The following is a 25,731-nucleotide window of genomic DNA, read 5'->3' as shown; positions in this document are numbered from 1 at the left end:
ATATTTCCACACAATAAGTAAGATATGATAGAACCAGAGAGCAATAAAGAGTGTGGAGTGATTTCTGAGTGAGAACAAGTTTTGCTTTGTTCAATACTGAAATATTTCTGGCCACCTTATGTTGTATATTTGTAATATGAGGTTTCCAGCTCATATTTTCATCTATTGTGATCCCCAGAAATGTATTTTCCTTCACCCTTTCAATGTCCACACCGTCTATTTGTATTTGCTGGTGCGTGTCCTTTCTGCTGTTACCAAACAGCATGATTTTAGTTTTACTTAGGTTCTAGGACAATCTATGATCATCAAACCATCGTTTTAATGTGATTTGGTATTATCCCTGAAAATATTATCTGAGCGCTCTTCATTTGAATGCCTTGCATTAAAATGTAAGCTCCCTTACCTTGTACTGTTCTTCCACATCTACCAAACACAAAAACTAAACCCATCTCTGGAAGAACCAGGAGAGACTTTGGAGTGACTTGGAGGGAAGTCTGGGATTCCCTGCTTCGGCAACTGAAGAAGATGAATGGATGGATCTTTCATAAGCCACAATCCTCCCCCCTTACGGGTACAATGGTGGAGCAGTGCAATCACTTGCTGGATTCCCTGACTTCAAAGACTACATATCTGCCTGCCATTTCCAGTCCTCCCACCAAAACCACCTCACCAACTTTGATACGTTTCAACCACAAAGAGGTGCAGACCTACATCAGGAGGATGAAAACCTTTACCAGGTCCCTTTCGCATCTCCCTAGTAAAAAGTCCCCTGAGAGTAAGGTGCCCTGACTCCCTTTCAGTCCCTCTAAGTCCCCTGAGGCCTAGGACAACAGCTCCAAAACTGAAGCCATCCAAGTCATCACGCATAACCAGTAGGATGTTTTCTGCCACCAATGTCCCTCTTTCATCAGCGGTCACAGATCTTGGACTATTGCAATGCACTTCTCAACGGGACCCCTGGCAAGAGCCTGCAGGGGCTCCAAACTGCAGCTACGGTTTTGGTGAGAGTGTGCAAGCCTGTGTGGTTGTGGAACTGTACTTTGGTAAACGTCTCATCACCCCTACCGTCCATTTGCTCCACTGGATTCCCGCTTCCCGCTGAAAGGGAACTGCACTTTTTCTGGAATCTTGCTCATCATTCCCAATCCTTATGTGAAACATGAACACATATTTATTTCCCTTTTCTGCAGATTTTTACACACGAAAATGAGCTGCAAGCTTAAAATACTGTCATTGGGATACACCTATGATTTTTTTTGTGCAGTTCCCCTTTAAAAGGCCAACAAGGTCATTGGCAGCAGGTGTGTGCATGAGAAGAACGCCTCCTGCCAGTCAGAGGTGCGCTGCAACAAAAGGGCAGAAGGCGGCAGCAAAGCGAACACAGATCACAACAAATTGGCTGCCAACATGGCGGATATGCAGTACATAGCCAAGCTTTTACAGGAAAGTATAGAAGTATAGACTTCATATACAGTACTTCATATCCAGATGAAAGGTAAGAACACAACTGCTTTTCAGTTCATAAAAAAATATTTGAAAACAATATCTGTAACCAAAGTAACTTATTCTCTTCTTTTGTTTTATTGCTGTCTTTGTGTCATTTGGGTTACAAAGCCAACCCGCACGTCACACTGTGGATGTGAATGCGGACAGAACAACATCAGTAACCTCACCTTCAAGCAGCTGAATGAGATGAGCGGTCTGGCTGCCAGCACAGATAAACAAGCCAAGGCTGCTTATGCAAACACACACGGAAAAAGCTGTGCCTTTGCCATACAAAAAGGTGAGACAAACTGGAGAAAACATTTTCAACGGTGATCATTTTCAAACGTCCATCCCTGAATACTTTGCTCAATGCCAAGCAATAAGAAGGCTGATACAGCACGGAGTCAAAAATGCTATTCATCACAAAAAAATGTGAAATCTAAATTTCATGCACTAAAATATAAAAATAAGAACGTCAGTTGATACCTTCAGCATCATTAGCACAGTCAGATTGAAAAGGAAGTTGGTATGTGGTATTTTGTAAAGTTAATGTACTTTCCAACACCATTTCTCTTAAGAGAGGCTCAACGTCTCACCTCTTCTTCTTCTTTCTCTTTGGGCTTTTCCCTTCAGGGGTTACCACAGCGAATCACCCGCCTCCATCCAACCCTGTCCACATCTGTCTCTCTCACACCAACTACCCTCATGTCCTCCTTCACTACCATAAACCTCCTTTTTGGTCTTCGCCTACGCCTCCTACCTGGCAGCATCCTTCTACCAATATATTCACTATCTGGCCTCTGGACATGTCCCAACCATCTCAGTCTGGCCGATAACTGACTTTATCTCCAAGGCCTCTTTCCTGAACCTATCCATCCTGGTCACTCCCAATGAGAACCTCAGCATCCTCATCTCTGCTACCTCCAGTTCTGCTTCCTGTCTTTTCCTCAATGGCACTGTCTCTAGACCAAACAACTTCTCACCTACGAACCTAAGTATAATTGTTTCAAATGATGATTTTGGAATATCCTGTTGTTTAAAAATACTCAAAGACTTTCCCAACCTGTATCAATCTTGTTTTTGTCGGTCTCCCAGGGCAAGACCCTGATAAAAAAAATATTTTGATAAATTTCATTATTTTTCATGTACTGATAAACATTAGACTTTCATATATTTTCGATTCATTACACACAACTGAAGAAGTTCAAGCCTTTTATTGTTTTAATATTGATGATTTTGGCAAAAAAGTAAAGACAAACCAAAAATCCCTATCTCAAAAAATTAGTATATCATGAAAAGGTACTCTAAACGAGCTATTAACCTAATCATCTGATTCAACAAATTAACTCTAAACACCTGCAAAAGATTCCTGAGGCTTTTAAAAATTCCCAGTCTGGTTCGTTACTCAAAACCGCAATCATGGAGACTACCGACCTGACTGCTGTCCAGAAGGCCAGCATTGACACCCTCAAGCAAGAGGGTAACACAATGAGGAGTTTTTCTCTTTCCGAATGGAATCTTTCTGAATGACTTTTCCGAAAACAATGGTATACATGGAAAGGAATACTCCAATCTCTTGTCTACATGCACCAGTCTAATCAAACAGAATAGTCAATAGGGCATTAATAGGGCAGTAAAACGTAAACATCAACATCATGTGATACCGACTTCCCCGAGTTTTTCTTTCACTTGTTGGAATAACTCCGTATTGCCAGTTTTTCCTTCGTCCAGTCTTGAAATTAGTTTGGATCAAAAACAAACTTTCCTCAGCAGTCTGATGCCGATTGCTCGCCTCCATTTTTAAAACTGAAGAACATCTCGAGCTGCGTGTTACGTCATATCTGAGCATGCGCTGAAAGAACGCACCGGGGCTAAATTTAAACAGGAAAAGATCAAATTTAATCTTGCTAATATTTTATAATTAAATTCAGGACATGTTTTATATACATATATATTTTCTTTTCTAATAAAAACTGTACTTGAATAAAGTATAGAAGGTTTAGATTCTGTTCCACAGATTGCAGTAATGCACACCGAAAGCTGCTTGGCAACCGCCAATAAACAACAGAAGAAGAAAAACACCACGAAGAAGAACACACCCTGACAACTTTCCGTTTGAGTGGGTACCTCAAGATACCTCAATCGGTTTGGGGAAAGGAATGTTCCAATTATATGTTCATTCGGATTGGCACTTTTCTTTCGGGTCAAGCCACTTTTGAACCAGAAGCAGCAGCAGAAGCGCCTGACCTGGGCTACAGAGAAGCAGCACTGGACTGTTGCTCGGTGGTCCAAAGTACTTTTTTCGGATGAAAGCAAAGTTTGCATGTCATTCGGAAATCAAGATGCCAGAGTCTGGAGGAAGACTGTGGAGAAGGAAATGCCAAAATGCCTGAAGTCCAGTGTCAAGTACCCACAGTCAGTGATGGCCTGGGGTGCCATGTCAGCTGGTGGTGGTGGTGGTGGTGGTGGTCCACTGTGTTTTACCAAGGGCCAATGCAGCTAGCTATCGGGAGATTTTGGAGCACTTCATGCTTAAATCTGCTGAAAAGCTTTATGAGATGAAGATTTCATTTTTCAGCATGACCTGGCACCTGCTCACAGTGCCAAAGTTGAGAAGTTGAGAGTCACCAGACCCAATGCTGTGGATGAGCTTAAGGCTGCTATGGAAGCATCCTGGGCCTCCATAAGACCACAGCAGTGCCACAGGCCAGTATTCCCGACCAAGTATTGAGTGCATAACTAAACACAAATTATTTGAAGGTTGACTTTTTTTGTATTAAAAACACTTATTGGTCGGATGGAATATATGCTAATGCTAATAATATGCTAATTTTTTGAGATGGGGAATATGTTTTTTTCTTTACTTATTTGCCAAAATCATCAAAATTAAAACAATAAACAATAAATATTTGAAAGTCTAATGTTTCTCAGTACATTACAGAAAATAATTAACTTTATCACAATATGCTAATTTTTTTAGAAGAACGAGTATATCTGTGGGCCTGAGTGGAAAGCAGGTGGAGTGTGTCTTTCACACTCACATTCATACCTATGAACGATTTGGAGTGGCCAATTAACCTAGCATGTTTTTGGAATGTGGGAGGAAACCGGAGTACCCGGAGAAAACCCACGCATGCACGGGGAGAACATGCAAACTCCACACAGAGATCCAAGAGCCCAAGCGGCGATCTGAACCCAGCTCCATCTCCTGACTGTGTGGCCACACGCTAACCACTCATCCACCATACCATCACTCACAACTCGAACTGCGGAAGTTTGCTCGGCAATCACAGAAAATACACTGAAAAAGTAAATTCAACTTAAATGATGTTTAAAAATGTTGATTAATCATGATGAATTCGTTTGAAACCCATGATATGATATGGTCAAAAATTTTAATAATTTGACAGCCCTAAAATGTACATACTGTTTATTAGACTAGAGATATAGCAAACAGAGGATAAAACAAATACACTTTGATAAATGCAAATATTGATACAATGATACAATAAAGCATACATGTATAACAAAGCCATAAGCACCACTCTTGTTGATCGACTTTCAGTTTCTCCACATTTCAGTATGTGGAATCAAACTATGGAATGGATTGAGTAAGGACCTCAAACAATGCACAACGATGAGCCAATTCAAGAAACAATACAAGCAGTTGATGTTTGCTAAATACAAGGATGAAGAGTCTTGAACCAGTCATGATGTGCTATATATATCACTATATTGACACTTACTATGGTACACATTATGGCATTGGATGCTCATATCACCGAGTACTTCGGTACGAGGTACATTATTTAAAAAAAAACAAAAAAAACCCTTAAACTGTATTATGAAAAGCAGGAAGTGAACAAATGTAACAGTTAGTGATTGTAAAAGTACCAGATGGAGGGGTAGGATTTAATAAGCTTTGCTTCTTCCTACTCCTTTTGGACATGTGGAACTGTGAACTGATTATGGGATGCACTCAATTGGAATCTGATGCATGTTCAAATGAAATAAAACCATTACCATTACCATTACCATTACCATTACCATTACCATTACCATTACCATTACCATTAATAAATGCAACATGGGTATGGGAAGGGAATTAAACCCCCCAATGGTGGAGAACGCGGTCTGGCAATCAATGAATGATTGTTTTTGATGGACAGCATTTGTTTTTGTATTGCTGCTGAGAGCATACATGTGCAAATAAAGGAAATAAAGGAAAAATAATTGAGGGCCCGGGGGCTTTTTTGGAAAGCAGACTGAAACAATGAACTTGATTCAACAAGATGAATCAGACAAATGTGATGGAGACACAAAATAAGAAGTCAAGTAGAAAGTGAAAATAGAGCGAGAGGATAAAATGCTAGAATGAGCACAGACATTGTGCAAAAAGCAGACTGATGGTAAACAAATACACACCCTGTCAGGTGCGCTGCAGATTTCTTATCACAATACGGATACACAACAAGTGGAAGTGTCTGTCCTTCTCCTTCATTCCCTTGGAACACTCAGTGCACACAAACATAACAAATACAATTGTGCAGTTTTATGTTAGCAATTTTTGTTATGTAATGTTAGTCATTCATGTTGTTATCTTATTGATTTATGTCATGTTATGTCATTCATCTTCATATAGTTATTTCATATAGTTATCTTACAGATTTATGTTGTCATTGATGCATGTTATGTTAGTGATTTATGTTCTTTTTGATTCATTATATTAGTGATTTATGTTGTTATTAATAAATGTCATGTTAGTGATTTTTGTTCTTCGTGATTTCTGTTCTATGTTACTGATTAATGCTATGTCATGTTAAAGATTTGTTTTCTTACTGTTTTATGTTGTGCTATGTGATTGAAGCACAATAACTCTGTAGCCACAAGCTGAAACAAATATTGAGCAGAAATGGAGAAGGAAAATCGTATTTAAATTGTTAAAGTTAGCTTTAACAATTTGGCAAATGGTGCTGTGTTTGACTTATGGCGGATGACATGGCCCGCCAGAGACTGGAGCAGTTCAGGTATTGTTTTTATTGTCATACAGGCTCTAATGTTGTAAATGGTCAATGGTCTTTCACTTGTATAGTGCTTTTCCACCACCCAAGGATACTTCAACATGATCACAGCAGGATGGATGATCGAACCTTGAGGTTGAGAGACAACCACTCTACCAACTGAGCCATGCCACCCCCAAGTTCCCCCTTTCAGTGCAAGGTGGTGCAGGGTGGTAAATTTGGTCCACCGAACCACCAGCACAGCCAATTTGGTAAGCACGATGCCTGGATTAACCTGCTGCTATGTTTAATATAACTGTGAGGAACAGATGACATGTGTCCCATGAGTTGGTCTACGTCTGTGGCCTCTGATGCGCAGTCCAGTGGGCCCTGCGCCTTTAAATGCAATGAGACCTCACACTAAACCTCATACAACATTCTTTTGCAATAAATCGTGCATTAGAAATGATTAATTAACCAGTGTTTTTTTTTACATGTCTCTCCACTGATTTTTGCATTGAACTGCCAGGGCTGTCCATATGATGACCGTGGCTGTGCTAGCATTAGCAAGTGTCAAGTGATCCTTGACACTTGAGACTTTATTCTTAGTTATTTTTAATGAGCTGGTTTGTTTGTGAATCATGCAAATTCAGGCTCAGCACCTCCAAATCAGAGGCCATGGTTCTCAGTCGGAAAAGGGTGGAGCGAGCGCTCCCTCTGAGTAGATGAGGTCCTTCCCCAGGTGGAGAAGTTCAAGTATCTCTGTGTCTTGTTCACTGTTGTGGAGGATTTTTGGTGGAGAGAAGAAATCAACTGTTCAACTGTATTTTATGGGTATTTATTCTGCAGAAGGCAAGACAGTTGAAAGTGTCCCCCCAAAGCACAGGACAGAAACATCGCTATACAAACATTATCAGGACTTTACCAGGGTAAGGACATATCCTAGGTTCATCAGAACCTGTTGACATGAAAACACCATTGGAGAAACTTGTTTTGGAAACAGGTGGGCTCAAGCCACAAGCAAATATGAGATGCTCCCCAGACGCCCCCCTGGTGAGGTGTTCTGGGCATGCCCATCTGGGAGAAGGCCCCAGGGCAGACCTGGGGCACGCTGGAGGGATTATGTCTCACAGCTGGCCTGGGAACGCCTTGATGTCGTCCCGAAGGAGCTGGAGGAGGTGGCCGGGGACCGGGAAGTCCCTACTGACTGCTGCCCCCTCATGAGAATACTATGATCCTATACTTCGGATACCTCCTGGACGGTGCTCTGGGGCAGACCTAGGACCTGCTGGAAGGATTATGTCTTGGAAAACGTCTTGGTGCCCCCCGAGGAACTGGAGGAGATGGCCAGAGACGGAGAAGTGACTGACTTTCCAAAAACAATGACAGTACAACAAAATTACAGCAGTTAATGAGGAATCAATCTGCCTAACCCTGACCACTACTCATTACTTATTTTTATTTCTTTTATTTCACCATTATTTCGCCAGATAAAATCAACAGAGAACAGCTTCTCATTTACATTGATTATCTGGCAAGAGGCCCCAACATAAAGTAAAAACAAAACATGTACAGGAATCTATAATGTAATAAGACAACATACCTAAATGATCATGTAAATCTGGACTCTTCCGGTTTCTTTTTAGCAGGCAGAGTGAAGGAAGAGCTGAAAGTTTAAAGGAGTGTTGAAGGTATTTCCAGTCAGTCGCTGCAGCAAAACTGAGGGAATTCTGGGACAGCGTGGGTAAGTTCCCAGCTGTCGGTTAAAGTGGCTGAGGTGGAAAAGGGTCTTTAAAGAGCAAGAAGAAAGATGGTCGAAACTGTCCATACATTTACCATCCATCCATCCATTTTCCTCCGCTTATCCGGGTCCAGGTCGCGGGGGCAGCAGTCTTAGGAGAGAAGGCCAGACTTCCCGGTCCCCGTCGCCACCTCCAGCTCCACCGGGAGGACACCAAGGCGTTCCCAGGCCAGCTGTGAGACATAATCCCTCCAGCGTGTCCTAGGTCTGCCCCGGGGCCTTTTCCCTGCAGGGCATGCCCGGAACACCTCACCCGGGAGGCGTCCAGGAGGCATCCGGACTAGATGCCCGAGCCACCTCAACTGACTCCTCTCGATGTGAAGGAGAAGCGGCTCCACTCTGAGCCCTTCCCGCATGACTGAGCTCCTCACCCTATCTCTTAGGGTGAGTCCAGCTACCCTACGGAGGAAACTCATTTCAGCCGCCTGTATCCGCCATCTCATTCTTTGGGTCATGACCCAAAGCTCATGACCATAGGTGAGGGTGGGAACATAGATCCACCGGTAAATTGAGAGCTTAGCCCTCCGGCTCAGCTCTCTTTTCACCACGACGGTCCGGTACAGCGACCGCATTACTGCCGAGGCTGCACCGATCCGTCTGTGGACCTCACGCTCCCACTTTCCCTCACTCGTGAACAAGACCCTGAGATACTTAAACTCTTCCACCTGGGGCAGGACCTCATTCCCAACCCGGAGGGAGCACTCCACCCTTTTCCGACTGAGAACCATGGCCTCTGATTTGGAGGTACTGAGTCTCATCCCAGACACTTCACACTCAGATGCAAACCATCTCAGTAAACGCTGAAGGTCACAGCCCGAAGAGGCCATAAGAACCACATCATCTGCAAATAGCAGAGATGAGATTCTAAGGCCCCCGAACCGGACTCCCTCAACATCTTGGCTGCGCCTAGAAATTCTGTCCATGAAAATTGTGAACAGAATCGGTGACAAAGGGCAGCCTTGGCGGAGGCCAACGTTTACCGGAAACAGGCTCGACTTGCTACTGGCAATGCAAACCAGACTCCTGCCCCGTTTGTACAAGGACCAGATAGCACGTAGTAGCGCGCCACCAATCCTGTACTCCCGGAGCACCCCCCAAAGGACGCCATGATGGACACGGTCGAATGCCTTTTCCAGATCCACAAAGCACATTTAGACTGGTTGGGCAAACTGCCACTGGACCAGCTGGTCCAGTGTTCCACAACCAAGACGAAAACTGCATTGGACATCTTGTAGCAAAGGTTCGACAAACGGTCGTACTCTTCTCTCCAGCACCCTGGAATAGACTTTCCCAGGGAGGCTGAGGAGTGTGATCCCCCTATAGTTGGAACACACCCTCCGGTCACCCTTCTTGAAAAGGGGGACCACCACCCCCATCTGCCAATCCAAAGGTACTGTTCCCGACTTCCACTCAATGTTGAAGAGACATGCCAGCCAAGACAGTCCCTCAACATCCATACATTTACATGCCATTAAAAAAAATAAATTCTTGCAGGAATTGGTTTAAGATCACCAGGTAAAACATCTTAATTAGATCATGCTGGACTTTCCAAAGGTTGGATTAGCATGCCCAGCAATTGAAAAAAGGGGTTCCGTCAGGCTAAAACAAAGACTGAAACATTTGGGTTGACATCAAAGCTTTTATTTCCAGGTATTTACATCTGGATCTGATGCATAATTTAGAAGATGCAACCTCTTGTTTGAACCCACCAACATTATAGGAAATAACCTGAGGCGATGGAAAACCAATCAACATTGGTCATAGGCACTACGACCATTTGGAATGTCCTGAAGAAGATGATTTTATTCTTTGTGTATTGTACTTATGGTAATGTTCATAGACTCCAGAAAAGTTTGGACCATTTTTGCCGCATGTATTCCTTCTCACACATTTCAACAATGCAGACTCCACCTGAAGTGTCACCACAGGGGATGCAGAGTTTGATTGCTGCTTGCTTTGGTGCTTAATGAGTCCCATGAGCGTGTTGTTAACTTGAGCCCTGCCAACCATTGTCAGCGTTACTTCCAAATCCATACACCAATTATTCCCTCAATGGATGTGGATCACTTCATTTTATAATAAACTGAAAGCAATCTATGAAGACAGGAAGTGAAGAAAGAAAGACACTTGCTGTTTAACACTATGCGTTATTACATTGGATGGTGGAAATATTTCTAAGCACATTGCAAAGGAAATGCTCCTTTATTAAAACAGGTTGCAAGTGTTTTTGGAACCTTTGGTTTTTGGTTTTCTTCTCTATATTATATTTGTAGTGACCATTTTGGAGGGGTTTGAGCTCCGAGGAGTTATGTTGTCTGGATCGATACTGTATGCCCCCGGTAGAGTCTCCAAAGGCAAACAGGTCCCAGGTGATGGGCCACACCAAGAGTAATTCAGAGGACCCAATGAACGCAATAGCGCACCACACCCGGACGTGGAATACCGGGTGTCACTCTGAAGCCTGGCCCGTGGGAGGTGCTCACAGGCAAGCACCTGGTGGTTGGGCCTTCACCTGTGGGGCCTGGCCGGGCCCAGTCTGAAGATGGTCGTGGCTCGGGCATCTCGTCGGGATGCCTCCCAGACGCCTCCCTGGCAAGGTGTTCTGGGCATGCCCAGCCATGAGGCAGACATAGGACACCTGGAGAGATTATGTCTCATAGCTGGCCTGGGAACGCCTTGGTGTCCTCCCAGTGGCGCTGGAGGAGGTGGTCCATTCATTTTCTAATCTGCTGTCCTCATTGCGCATGTTTCAGCTGGAGCCTATTTCAGCCGACCCTGGTAATCGACCAATCATAAGACATGTACACAACCAACCATTCATGCCTATGGACAACTGAGATGTTCCCTTCCAGTGTTCCTCTGATCTGTTTGTTACTGATCCTCTCCATCCTTGTTACTCCCAAGGAACATCTGGACATCTTCAGGTCTGCCTCCTGTCTGGTGGTCAAACAAAACCGCCATCTCCTCATCATCTTGTCAATCTTTCCCGTCATTCCTCTCCACCTGCTGTCACTGCAGATCAGGTCATCATCTGTGAACATCATTGTCCACGGAGCCTCCTGTCTGATCTCATCTGTCAGAGCAAACGACTGTCCCTATATGCACGTTATTTTTACACCCCCGCTCCGCACCAACCACCCCCACAACCACCATAGCGTTGTTTTGACCAGTGTTGCCACACGTACCGTACGTTGCCCTTTATAAGCCATTTTTGTGATGTTCGGGGTGTCGATGAAAGCATTTGGTGTTCTTGTAATGACAATGAGAAAGACAGGATGAAGGAGATACATACATGATACATACATGATACATACATGATACATACATGATACATGCATGATACGCTGTTGGAGCTGTACTGCTGTGTGTGTTCAGGTCAGAATGAAGCGCTTGAACAATACATCGACATTTGGGCAGGGCCTAAGGGTTTCATTTTAAAAGCGCTGCTGTCAGTTTTTAAATGTTTACTGGCCACACTGTACCTGTCTGAGTTCCTGCAGCCTCACTCCCCAGGTAAGGCCCCGAGGTCTGCACATAAACTGCTTCTGTCTGTCTCCTCCATCCAGACTCACCACAAACAAGTGGTGGACTAAGACAGTCTTTGGGGGACAGAGACGACACAAGACGACAAACCTCCTCCTCTCTTTAGGGGGGACCTGCTCAGTTTGACATCAACTTCCCATCAGGTGACACGTAGCACTGAAGAGAATTCCTGTCAATGTGATCTCCCGCAGCCACAGATTGAAGTGACAGCATTTTGCTTTTTTAGGAGAAACATATAAATGCTCTAGGATGGCCCCCCCACCCTGGCTGTGAGTGCACGGGTGCCGGGGCGGGTGGGATGGTTCTGGCCCAGGATTGGCGAGGGGGCTTGCTTGGGGGCGGGGTGGTGGGCTCTGGGTCGTGGGGGAGCCTTGGCCAAGAGTTTGGGAGCGGGTCTGGCTGGTGGCTCGCAGGCGACCCCTGCTATTTTCCGGTGTCTGGCTGGCCCCCTCTGTTTCCGTTCTTGTGCCGCTCTTCCCGCCTCCGGGGCGTCTAACTCGGCGGGTTGGTGGGCGGATGGGAGATGTGGTGGAGACGGTTCAGCGCTGTGGCAGAGGATGGGGCTGGGGGGGCATTTCTCGTGGGCTCTGCCTTGTGGTGTGGCTCTGTCCCTACCTGGCACTTTTGGCTCACGTGCCTTGGGGACGTGGTTGTGCTCTGCCTCATGCGGGTCCCGGTTCCCCTGCGGTCTCTGGGGTGGTCGTAGGCCATTGCTGGGGGGGTTGGCGGGCCGAACTGGTTGCCATGATGGGCTTGGTGGGGCCTGTGGCCGGTCCGGCAGCCCATGGCTTGCTCCGGGCGGTGCTGTGCTGGCTTGCCCCGCTCAGTTGATCGAAATACAGGGTGGGCGTATGTGGGCCCCGGGCCTCCATGCTGCATTGCACCACCTCACATACATGTAGGACGTTGGAGGGTGATCTGCAATTGGTTGTGCCGGGGGTGATGGGTTTCCTTGCGGATGCCCCTTTGCCCTCGGCATACCCCTGGCTTGGTCACCCTTCAATTTTAAGTACACCTTAGACACTCAGTTCTGGGGGGATCTGGGCAGGCATGGGACCCACCATTGCTCAGCTTCCCTCCATTTTTAATTACTCCATATGATACATACACACACATACACCCCACATAGGTCAGCCCTTTGGTGCAGGCCTATTTTTAATTGCACAATCTACACAATACCATCATTACACACACAGGCGTGGCGGGCTGGACCGGAGAACCTTCTGCCTACCCCTGCAATTGGCCCGCTGGCTGCTGGGGCACGGCAGCTCGCTGATGATTTGGTCTGGTCTGCCTAGCTGCTTTCCTGGGGGTCCCGCTGGAACCAGCTGATACTGGGTCTTGCCCTCGGGGTGCGGTTGGCGGTACCTCCCTTGGTCGGTCCTGGTTCGCGGGCACCTCCGTGCCTTTGGGGGAGGGCCTTCAGCGGTCTCCGAGCAGTGGGGTCCATGCTGCTGGTGGCCTGAAGTATGCGGTGGTGGCTTGGGGTTGCTGCGCTGTGGTGGCTGCTGCGGGGACCCGGCTGTTTGTTGGGATGGGACCTGATCTCGGTCGTGGGGACGGGGACCTGGGTGGCGTGTGGGGCGCATGCGCCTTGAGTTCAGGCCTGCTGGGGGGGAGGCGATGCTCTCCCGGGCGTTTGGGTGTCTGGTGCATAAATTTGTGCACCCTTGTTTTATTGATTTTAATACCTTTAACACTAATTATTGGAACAGAAACTTGGTTTGGTAAGCTAATTGACCCTTGACCTGCATACACAAGTGAATCCAACTATGAGAAAGGGTATTTAAGGTGGCCAAATGCAAGTAGCATCCTCTCTAAAGAATAGCACCGTGGTAGCCTTAAAACAACTGTCAAATGACCTGAAAGCAAAGATTGGTCAACATCATGGTCTAGTGCAGGGGTGGGCAAACTAAGGCCCAGGGGCCACAACACGGCCCCCGAAGTGTTTGAATACGGCCCGCCCATTCTTTCTGGAGTATTTAATTTAAACTTACCATACAACCTGGCACCATGGCTTGAGCCAACCTTTTGATGGTTTAAGTAGCTGTTTTATCAATTTTGTTATTTAATGTGGTCTGCTGTTTACAAAGTACTCCTGGGGAAAAAAGGGACACAAGCACACTTTTACAGATACAATTATTCCAGGTGCGACCCGCAAGTCAAATGTTTGCCCACCCCTGGTCTAGGGGATGCTCCTCATCTTGGAGCATCTGGTACAACTAGTTCATGACTAACTAGGTTAGGACAGGCCGTTAACATCACAGGCAGGAGAAAAAAGGAGCGCTTGGTTTGCTCACCTGCACAGTATGGGTAATCTTGCCTCTTTGGAACATTTTAAAATGACTTATCCGAGCTATTTTTAATGTTATCAGATTTATCGGTACTTCAGAATTCCCTCGTATTGGCACCCTTAGCGTCCCACAAAGCTTTGAATCTATGACTTGAAGTTGGCCATGTAATGTGCTCATAGATCACTTCTTTACACACACACACACAGATAGATGAAGATCACGCCACTGATGATTCATGTTAGTCAGCTTCATTAGTTCCATCTGTACCGGACTCCAGCTTGACGAGCTTGGCCTGAGGCCAGGATGGAGGATGGAGATCACGGACGCTTTTTAAGGTCGAGCGACTGTCTAGCACCCTTCTGAGGATACAGCTTCTTTGTTTGACAGACTCACCAAGCAAAGACTTCTTACATTTACTCTAAACGCTGTTTGAAGACACAGGATTGTTTGTATCGATTACCGGCCTCATCTTGTCACTCATGTTCGCAGTCGTTCTAATAATTCTAATTGTGGGGAAACAAGAACGTTACATTCACAAGAGAGGATGACTAAGCGGGTTTGCAGCAACAAGGAAACACATTAATGCTGGAGAAGATGAAATAAGTTTGGACGGTCTGGACGGAAACACAGTCTCTTTAATGAGCAAAGTCCAAGCAAAGCCAAAACAAAAAAGGCACCATAGCAAAATGTACCGCTATGGAACTAACATGAATTTTATTTCAATTAAATAAAGATGTTGTTTTGTTTAAGTTTTTACGTAGTAAAGTCATAAAATGACAGCATTTTAGTACCATTAAAAAAGACAGTCCTTTTTAAAGGTCATACTATGAGAAACAAAACGTCAAATAAAGTCAGCAATTTTTTAAGGAAATTAGGTTGCAAAATAATTGGTGAGAATAAAGTCAAACTATATGAATAAAATATGAATATATGGATGTACAAATGAAGTCATACTGCAGTCATAGTAGAAAACTAACCAGAAGAAAGTAGAACATTTTAAGAGAAAAGAAAACCTGCTTTTTAATGCAAACAGTCATGATTTATGAGACTAAGCACAATGCACAACGATGAGCCAATTCAAGAAACAATACAAGCAGTTGATGTTTGCTAAATACAAGGATGAAGAGTCTTGAACCAGTCATGATGTGCTATATATATCACTATATTGACGGTTACTATGGTACCCATTATGGCATTGGATGCTCATATCACCGAGTACTTCGGTACGAGGTACATTATTTAAAAAAAACAAAAAAAATTATGGAAAGCAGGAAGTGAACAAATGTAACAGTTAGTGATTGTAAAAGTACCAGATGAAGGGGTAGGATTTAATAAGCTTTGCTTCTTCCTACTCCTTTTTGGACATGTGGAACTGTGAACTGATTATGGGATGCACTCAATTGGAATCTGATGCATGTTCAAATGAAATTAAACCATTACCATTACCATTCATTTCATAAAAATTGACCAAGATTAGAAAGTTGACATATTTGGAACCTGTACAACTCCAGGACCATCTTCTCTCAACCGATAACTCATTCAAATCATGAATCACCTCCTCACTCCATTCTGTCCTCCTGGATCATCTGTGGGTCACTGGCTCTACAGTGGTTCTTTTCTTGTAGTTCCAAACGTTCAAGTGTATTACAGGACACAATGTCAAATGGTCATGCTCAGCAGTCATTCAGTGTCCCCCAAGGTTTAGTCCTCAGTCCACAACTTTTTAGAATTGATCTTCTTCCCCTTGTTGGTAATATGTGTCATTGTTTTGCTATTTGTTTTCATTGTTACAGTGATGACACCCAGAACTGTCACCCTCCTCAACATCACCCCTACTGCCCTGACTGACCGTCTCCAAGTCGTGTCCACCGAAATGCTTAAATGCAATGGCAATAAAAGGGAAGTTCATCTTGTAGGCTCTAAGTCAACACTCTCCAAGGCCCATTTCCTCAATATTGACATGGATGGTTGTTTATTTCCTACTGTTCCTCAAGTCAAGAGCCTTGGAGTTACGCCTGACAGCATACACTCTTTCAAATCCCACATTAATAATATTTCACGTCCAGCCTTCTTCCATCTCTAGACTTTGAGTCTCTCTCTCTCTCTCTCTCTCTCTCTCTCTCTCTCTGTCTGTCTCCCAGCAATCAACAAAAATGTCCATGAATGCTTTGGTCACCTCTCACCTTGATTACCTCAATGCTCTTCTCACCAGTCTTCTACTGAAACCCACCCATCAACTTCAGCCGGTGAGTCAGATGTCAAAGACAACAGGTGATGGTGCAAAACTCCTCCTCTCTTTAGGGGGGACCTGCTCAGTTTGACATCAACTTCCCATCGGGCGATACGGGGCACTGAAGAGAATTCCTGTCAATGTGATTGAAGTGGCAGCATTTTGTTTCTGCCCGACTGACTCTTGACTTAGCTGGGGTTTATCAGGCCTGTACAGACGGCACGGGCTGGCTGCAGCATCCGGTGCGGGGGTGCGGGGGTGGGGGCTCTTCTGGTGGAAAAAGAAAAGTGAAAAAGGACATCATCAGAAGCTCTGAGAAGAAAGAAACAACAACAACATTGGCAGCTTTCTGGTCTTAGCCCTTCAACTGTGGCACCTGTCAGGAAGCAGGTAGAGTAGATGGTATCGTGGAAGCCATAGTGATAACTACGTGCATCATCTGCTTGCACTCTGGCTGGAAAGGCAGATCCAACACCCGCATCCTCGTGGAGCGAGATGGCTACTATTAAACAGCACGGCACTGCACCATTAAACAATACAGGCGTTATTGCTTCAACTTTCTACAGACAGGTTGCTTGGCAACGTTATCGGCTTGCTGCAGCTTACTTCACTTAGAAGACACAAACACACACAACCTAGACCGGGGGGTCGGGAACCTTTCCAGCTAAGAGAGCCATGAAAGCCACATTTGTACTTAGTACAAAATGTACTACTGTGCAAGGCATATAATAATATTTCATATTGAATACAACTAAATGCATTTTAAGCAAGACCAACAATTTTCGTATATAATAAGTTTCTGAATATTTTCTACTCATTCAAATGAAGAATATTGTGTTCTTGAACTACATATTACATACCAAAAGAAAGATGAGACTCATCTTTGAATCAGTTTAGTAATCAGCAGTAGAACATAGGTAAGCTTCAGCTAAATGTGACTTTTTGTGTAAAGATACATTTCAGGCATAACTTTCACTTTAACACAAATGTAGCCTTATGGAAAAAATATCACAGCACTATTTTTTCTTCAGGTTCTTGTTCATTTAAATGCCTGGTACAACTAAGCACAGTTGTTTGGAAAAATATAACCATTTTACATGACTGAATATTTAGCCAAAATGTCTAATACAATTGAAGGAAATCTCGACCTCCCTTACTTCGAGGCGATCTCCTTGTGGGTGTCGAATTGAGGATATGGGAAGACTAAATAACCAAACCGGTATATGAAAACCAGAGTATTTATTCCTGATACAAACAATATTTAATACAGACGTCCGGGCTTAATTGCATTCCCTGTATACCAACAGTAAGGTGGGTCTTAGTACAGCGCAGCTGCAAAAAGCACCCTTTATTTCCCTGCTCGGCTTTTAATACATTTCAAGATTGTGCAAGACGTGGACCAATCAGCACGCGCCGTCGCCCTGGTTTCAGCATCACCGGCCCATCTCTGTCTTTCTTGTCAGCAAGGACGATGCCAGGACGTCTGGAACGTTCTGCCATATCATACATAGCAGATATCTCCTGCCTTGGTCATCACTCTAGTTCTCTTGTGTATGTGTGTGTGTGTGTGTGTGGTGTCAAGGGTCACACTAAGTTTGTCAGTACTTGTGAAACTATGTGTTTGTATTTAACTGTGTTTAAGCTATCCGCTGCATCGCATACTAAAAAACATCTTCATACGCTATGTGCTTGATTTTAACTTTATTGTTAGCTAGCCAAAATATGAGCAAATACCTTCACAATGATGACCAAACTTTTTTTTAAACAAATATAACACCATGAACTATTTCTAATGTTCAATTCAACTGTGTGTGTTCGCATTCAAATTTCCCCTCAATGTGTAATCTCTTCAATGCTTCACTTCCTGGTTGTATTTCTATAGGAAAGTTGCAGGCAGAGTTCTTATAAAACGCACTTGTGGATGGTGACGCCCCAAGCGCTTCACCATCCATCCATCTCCTTCCGCTTATCCAAGATCAGTGCCTAAGCAGGCAAACCCAGATCCAGCTCCTCCTAGTGGACCCCCAGTTGTTCCAAGACCAGCTGAGATACTGTACAGTAGTCTCTCCGACGTATCTCCTGGGTCTTCCCCAAGGCCTCCTACTGGTCGGACGCCCCGAGCCTCCTCATGGTGGCTCCTCTCAATGTAGAGGAGCATCGCTTCTACTCCGTTTCTCCCAGACAGTGCTTCTCACCTAATGTGAGAAATGAGAACTCATTTGGGCTGACTTGGAGGTGCTGCTAAATTGCTTCATTAAAAATGAAAAATACAAAGGAGAAATAGAAGCTTCATCAGCCAAAGTTCACACTGTACGTCTGCAGGTCTCCATTGTTTTCCTGCTTGTATATGAGCGGTATATGATTTTTTACGTCAGTGCCAACAGCATATATTCACACAGTTTCTTCTTTTAGTCTCATTGGCGAAATTATTTATTCTATATTCACACAAAAACCTCAAAATCCAAAAGATGTTTAACCTGAGTTGAAATATTGAGAGACTTTTTTTTCTCTTCCGCATACCACAGCTGGTATGTCCCAAACGGGCGTAATAAAAGTGTCCAGCAGAGGGCGGCAAACGGAAACAATAGTCAGGATAAGCGGCACAGGAAGTGGATGGATAGATGGATGGATAGATAGTACACTGGCATATTTAAGGGCTGCATCAAGATGTTGCTTGGTTGGATCATTTGTTTGTTAAGGAACTACCTAAAACAGTAGGGAAAAAAAGTATTTTTTAACCCCACCCATTCCCCATATCTATCACTGATCATTTACACAGTATAACTTTTACATGTTGCTTGCAATATTTATATATTATTAAGGAAAAGGGTCAATGTAGACAAATAGATAAAATACAATTAAAATGTAAAAGATTAGCATTTGGGCGGCAGGGCGGTCGAGTGGTTAGTAATAAGTTAGTTAATAATAAGAGCATCAGCTAAAAGCTAAACGAAACACAGAAGATAATTGAGAACCACTGAATTTCCTTCACATGGCATGAAGATGGCGGCACGGCGGTCGAGTGGTTAGCACAGCTAGGAGACCAGGGTTTAATTCCACCCTCGGCCATCTCCGTGTGGAGTTTGCATGTTCTCCGTGCATGCGTGGGTTTTCTCCGGGTACTCCGGTTTCCTCCCACATTCCAAAAACATGCTAGGTTAATTAGCCACTCCAAATTGTCCATAGGTATGAATGTGAGTGTGAATGGTTGTTTGTCTATATGTGCCCTGTGATTGGCAGGCGACCAGTAGTCCAGGGTGTACCCCACCTCTCGCCCGAAGACAGCTGGGATAGGCTCCAGCACCCCCCGCGAACCTCGTGAGGAAAAGCAGAAGAAAATGAATGAATGAAGATTAGTATTTGCATATAGATTTATTGGTGACCATGGACAAATAAACGTTATTGTAGGTGAGAGGTGTGGCGTCACATGGATGTTGAGGGGGTCTGTTTTGTTGGCTGCAGGATTGCGTCTTTGCATTTGTCATGTGATGTGGTCCTGCTGGCTTCATCGCGCCGTGGGACATAGTAGCCGGGTAGAGGAAATTCTGGGCTTCCTTGCTTAGGCAGCTGCACCGGCAACCTCATCCTGGATAATTGATAGAAGATGGATGATGTAATATTTCCACCTTGCATTGGAATTGATTTATCCAGGTTGTTGACGTCCCCTTTCATTGTAGAAAGTTGCCCACCTGCTTCTCAAGGTCAACATCGAGCAAGTAGAGCTTGGACGGGGGGAGCAGTCACATATTTTCACCTGTGAAAAAGTGGAGATCTACTCCACACAACTTCTGAATCAATCATCACATTTTGTATGCATAGTAGTATTTAGCGCAATTAATTGCAGATAATCACATAAACCACATGATTAACATTTGTAATAATTATCCAGCTTTAACAAGAGGCAACGCTATTATTTAATAAAGACTTTATTTCCAACATATCAATACAGCAGTGTATGTACATATTTGCATCCTTCACAATAAAACTCATAGTCCAGGTCAATCCACTATGCACAAGTGTGAAAAAGGTGTGCTGGGAACGCTGTAGATAAACTAAACTACATAAACGATGAAGGTGTTACTACGATAACGTACTGTATGTTAAAAGCAGCATAGTAGATGTCAATGAAATACTACAACTTACTGTATGTGAACAAGTAGGCATGACGCCATGCTGGGAACCAAAAGGGAGACACATCCTCATTGTGGAGTTATGGCACATTACACAGAAGCAAGATAAGAACTTCATTCTTTCAGATCACTCCAAGCCTGGGCCTTTGACGTGTGGCACCCTTTTCTAGTCCGGCTCTACATTGAAGACAATGCCTCACCAGCCAGCTGGATGAGCACACTTCCACTGCTTCCCGTTTGGATGAGCATCAAGCCGACGTGTTTGCCAGCACTGCTCGGTCTGAACTTCACAGGCAGCTTCATATAGTGCTGAGGCCTAAAACCAATCAAACAGGAAAAAGACATAGAAAATATAATATAGACTAGGAGTGTACAAACATTTACAGTGAAAAAAGAAATGATACCATTTTGTCACTTTGATATTTTGTAAAGATATGTTGCATCCCATCTTTGTCATATACAACTGTCCCTTGCTATCATGGTTGGAATATTGCTCCTTCACTATATCAGACTTTCTGAAAATGATCACCGTTTCATGGTTGACTTTGGCATATAATGAGACAAAAACTATTGAAAGCCAAGTTATATGTAAGTATTGTAGTCACTAGGGATCAGTAATGGAGACTGGCTACAGTTAGCAGAGCCCAGCTGCCACGCCATGGCTGAAATAGAGCTTGGGGGAGGTTATACGCATTTTGTGTGGAAGTTTGGAATACAGTGGTATGAAAAAGTTTGGCCACCCCTGATAATGTTAAAGATTGTCCTTTATAAATGACAATAAATGTTGTTGGGATCAGCCATTTCAGTTAAATATATCATATAGCAGACAAACAGTGATAGATGAGAAGTGGAATGATGTTTATAGGATTTACAGAAAGTGTGTAATAATTATTTAAACAGGCACGGTGGTCTAGTGGTTAGCTCGCAGACCTCACAGCTAGGAGACCAGGGTTCAATTCCCACCCTCTGCCATCTCTGTGTGGAGTTTGCATGTTCTCCCCGTGCACACGTGGGTTTTCTCCGGGTACTCCGGTTTCCTCCCACATTCCAAAAAGGAATTAATTAGGTTAATTGGCGACTCCAAATTGTCCATAGGTATGAATGTGAGTGTGAATGGTTGTTTGTCTATATGTGCCCTGTGATTGGCTGGCCACCAGTCCGGGGTGTACCCCGCCTCTCGCCCGAAGACAGCTGGGATAGGCTCCAGCACCCCCCGCGACCCTCGTGAGGAAAAAGCGGTAGAAAATGAATGAATGAATTATTTAAACAAAAGTCGGCAGGTGCCTAAATTTGGGCACCCCAACAGAAAAATTACATCAATATTTAGTAGATCCTCTTTTTGTAGAAATAAATGCTTCCTATAGCTTCCAATGAGGTTCTATATTCGGGTTGAAGATATTTTTTACCATTCCTCTTTCCAAAACATCTCCAGTTGAGTCAGATTTGATGGTTTCCAAGCATCAAATCACACCACAGATTTTCAATAATATTTAGGTGTGGGGACTGAGATGGCCATTCTAGAATGTTGTACTTGTTCCTCTGCATGAATGCCTTCGTAGAATTTGAGCTGTGTTTAAGGTCATTGTCTAGGCTCATTATCCAGCCCCGGTGCAACTGCAACTTTGTCACTGATTCTTGCGCATTGTTGGCAAGAATCTGACTGGAATCAATGAGGCCTTCAACTTGAACAAGATTTCCAGTACCTGCACTGACCACAGAGCCCCACAGCCCCACAGCATGATGGAACCATGGAACTGCGCCAGACTGCACTGCTCACAAAATTTGCAAAGTGTGCTGGCCACACCCCGTTGGCGCGGCGTAGGCATCTTTGGGCGTAAGAGCCCAAAGACATCAGTTAGCCAGACGGGATGGAATGAAACGCTGAGCATGGTGATGTTAAAGGTGTCTTATGGAGATTGTAACAAGAGTTTGACTCACCTGAGGGAATATGTGGAATGCTTGATGTGGAAGGGCTCCTGAGGTTTTACAAACCTCAGCTGCAAGTCAATTTGAGAAGCCACACATCAAAATCAAATCCACGCAAAACACAGCAAGTGTTAGTGCTAACATATGATTCAAACAATTTAGTCATGTTATTTTGGTGAGCAAAATGGTGTAACAGTGTAGTGTTTAACAGGACACTTCTCAGTCCTTACCTCGTCTTCGCTGAGTGAGTTGTTGCGGATGGTGACTTTCAGCGTGCTGGACTGGCCCACGCATGTATCAGGGAACGTGTAAAGCTCTTGAGGGGAATAAACTCCCTTCCACACCGGCTCTTCCTGGCTGAGGACAAGTTTAAACAGGTGTAAAATAGGGTTGGGCGATATAATAATAATACTTTTATTGGTATAAATCATCAAACGTAAACAAGCCAGTGGAAATATAAGTTTAAATTAAATTAAATGTTGTCATTGTGCGCATAAGAAACATTCGTGTTGGGAAGCATTTACTCTGCAGACCGCTTAATTGTAGCGGTTAAGCGGTATGCAGAGTAAATGCGGGCGAAAGTGTGATGAGTGGGCTAGATGAGTATATTTCCACCACAGTGTGTTTTATGGCTTTAATGGAAGGAACATTTTACTGCGCTCCATGACCAGATGTAGGTCTTGAGTAAAAAAATATACACAAGATGCCCCATGGCTGCTTAAACAAAACGAGAGTATCATAAAAAATATCTACATATGCAGTTTGGATTCCATGGGCGACTACATTTTATGACAAGCGCAGGCATTAGTTTGTTGAAGTTTTAGTAACAGTGTGTGCAGAGGCTGACAGCCCATTAGAAAAGTTAGCTGCTTTCTTACCAATAAATACATGTGCTTTACAATTTGAAGTGAAGTGTATTTCATTATATGTCTTAATGTTTGTAGCTTTTTATACAAGACTCTGCTGAATAAAACTTTTATATCGTCATGTTGTGATACATCCTAAAAAATATCCTGATATATGCAAAGGCCCATATCACCCTACCCTAGTATAAAAACACGTACAATATGGTGGTATGATGCCACACGTGGCTATGGAAAGATTGATGGAAGCTCAGGTCTTTGTTCACACATTGAAGGACTCACGTAGATGAATTTGTGCCAAGTGGACAATACCTGCTCTTCCCTGCTTCAACCTCAGCTTTCTTTCTCGTCTTAACGGTGACCTCGGTTTTGACCAGAGAGCAGTCTCCTTCCCGGGGTCCTACCACTTCTCCACATTTGACCCCCTACAGACATACACACAATTAGTTCTTCACTGTTTAACAGAACTGTCATTGAAAAGCTTGTCAGTAGAGATTGGAATGATACAGCATCACCCATTGCAGCATACAATTATAAGCGCAGGCTCGGTAAACACTCATGTATATAAACAAACATGAATGCATCTTCACGGTGTCCAATTTAGGGATGCTCCTATCTGGGTTTTATGCTGCCCATTCTGATACCAATCATCCATGAGTGAGAGCGGCTGATACTGTTCACATTTTGTAATGATTTTAGGATGAGTGCCAACGGTGCTGTATAAGGATGAAAAATATTCCAAGGTCCACTGACTGACAGAGAGCCCAAAAATAGGTCATGGCGGTGTTTTTTTTCTTCACACAATTCCTGGTTGCCCTCCTATTGGCCAGATAACATGAAAAAAGGGACCATAAAATCATCCTCATTTAGACAAAAACATATTTGACTTACTTTTAAAAGAAGTTCAGTCATAATTGTTTTGGCTCACCTGCACACTGAGAGGAAGGCGGGTGTGGTGTCTTGCTACCCAAGAAACCACACTTAACGCAGGGATCACTTACAGTGAAGAAAATAAGTATTTGAACACCCTGCTATTTTGCTATTTCTCCCACTTAGAAATCATGGAGGGGTCTGAAATTTTCATCGTAGGTGCATGTCCACTGTGAGAGAGATAAACTAAAAAGAAAAATCCAGAAATCACAATGCATGATTTTTTAACAATTTATTTGTGTGATACAGCTGCTAATAAGTATTTGAACACCTGAGAAAATGAATGTTAATATTTGGTACAGTAGCCTTTGTTTGCTATTACAGAGGTCAAACGTTTCCTGTAGTTTTTCACCAGGTTTGCACACACTGCAGGAGGGATCTTGGCCCACTCCTCCACACAGATCTTCTCTAGATCAGTCAGGTTTCTGGGCTGTCGCTGAGAAACACGGAGTTTGAGCTCCCTCCAAAGATTTTCGATTGGGTTCAGGTCTGGAGACTGGCTGGGCCATGCTAGAACCTTGATATGCTTCTTATGGAGCCACTCCTTGGTTTTCCTGGCTGTGTGCTTCGGGTCGTTGTCGTGTTGGAAGACCCAGCCACGACCCATCTTCAATGCTCTGACAGAGGGAAGGAGGTTGTTCCCCAAAATCTCACAATACACGGCCCCAGTCATCCTCTCTTTAATGCAGTGCACTCGTCCTGTCCCATGTGCAGAAAAACACCCCCAAAGCATGATGCTACCACCCCCATGCTTCACAGTAGGGATGGTGTTCTTCGGATTGTACTCTTCATTCTTCTTCCTCCAAACACGCTTATTGGAATTATGACCAAAAAGTTCTATTTTGGTCTCATCTGACCATAAAACTTTCTCCCATGACTCCTCTGTATCATCCAAATGGTCATATGCAAACTTAAGACGGGCCTTGACATGTGCTGGTTTAAGCAGGGGAACCTTTCGTGCCATGCATGATTTCACATCATGACGTCTTAGTGTATTACCTACAGTAACCTTGGAAACGGTGGTCCCAGCTCTTTTCAGGTCATTGACCAAGTCCTGTCGTGTAGTTCTGGGCTGATTCCTCACCTTTCTTAGAATCATTGAGACCCCACGAGGTGATATCTTGCATGGGGCTCCACTCCGATTGAGATTGACCGTCATGTTTAGCTTCTTCCATTTTCTAATGATAGCTCCAACAGTGGACCTTTTTTCACCAAGCTGCTTGGTAATTGCTCCGTAGCCCTTTCCAGCCTTGTGGAGGTGTACAATTTTGTCTCTGGTGTCTTTGGACAGCTCTTTGGTCTTCGCCATGTTACAAGTTAAAGTCTTACTGATTGTATGGGGTGGACAGGTGTCTTTATGCAGCTAACGACCTCAAACAGGTGCATCTGATTCAGGATGATACATGGAGTGCAGGTGGACTTCTAATGGGCAGACTAACAGGTCTTTCAGGGTCAGAATTCTAGATGATACACAGGTGTTCAAATACTTATTTGCAGCTGTATCACACAAATAAATTGTTAAAAAATCA

At 44.0% G+C, this 25,731-nt stretch overlaps 1 protein-coding gene and 1 long non-coding RNA gene across 2 annotated transcripts in view; one reads left to right on the top strand and one right to left on the bottom strand.

Moving 5' to 3' along the window:
- Positions 1-1,450: 1,450 nt before the first annotated feature.
- On the top strand, positions 1,451-10,389 carry LOC131105624 (uncharacterized). The gene is made up of 3 exons (XR_009119967.2): positions 1,451-1,495; positions 1,615-1,783; positions 9,937-10,389. It is a non-coding gene; the product is annotated as an uncharacterized LOC131105624 (long non-coding RNA).
- A 9,898-nt stretch (positions 10,390-20,287) lies between these two features.
- Positions 20,288-25,731, bottom strand: part of cep192 (centrosomal protein 192) — a 46,321-nt gene continuing 40,877 nt past the window's right edge. The window contains exons 48-51 of the mRNA XM_058053670.2: positions 23,585-23,697; positions 22,640-22,766; positions 22,422-22,480; positions 20,288-20,799 (exon numbers count right to left, since the gene is read on the bottom strand). Coding sequence (XP_057909653.2) covers positions 20,661-20,799; positions 22,422-22,480; positions 22,640-22,766; positions 23,585-23,697 — 438 coding nt within the window. The 3' untranslated portion in view covers positions 20,288-20,660. The remainder of the gene's footprint in view (positions 20,800-22,421; positions 22,481-22,639; positions 22,767-23,584; positions 23,698-25,731) is intronic.

Source organism: Doryrhamphus excisus, linkage group LG5 (genome assembly GCF_037039965.1).
Source record: "Doryrhamphus excisus strain RoL-2023G ecotype Guam linkage group LG5, RoL_Dexc_Guam_v1.1, whole genome shotgun sequence".
NCBI lineage: Eukaryota > Metazoa > Chordata > Actinopteri > Syngnathiformes > Syngnathidae > Doryrhamphus > Doryrhamphus excisus.
Note: the sequence above shows the minus strand (reverse complement) of the source record. Positions and strands in the feature narration are given on the sequence as shown.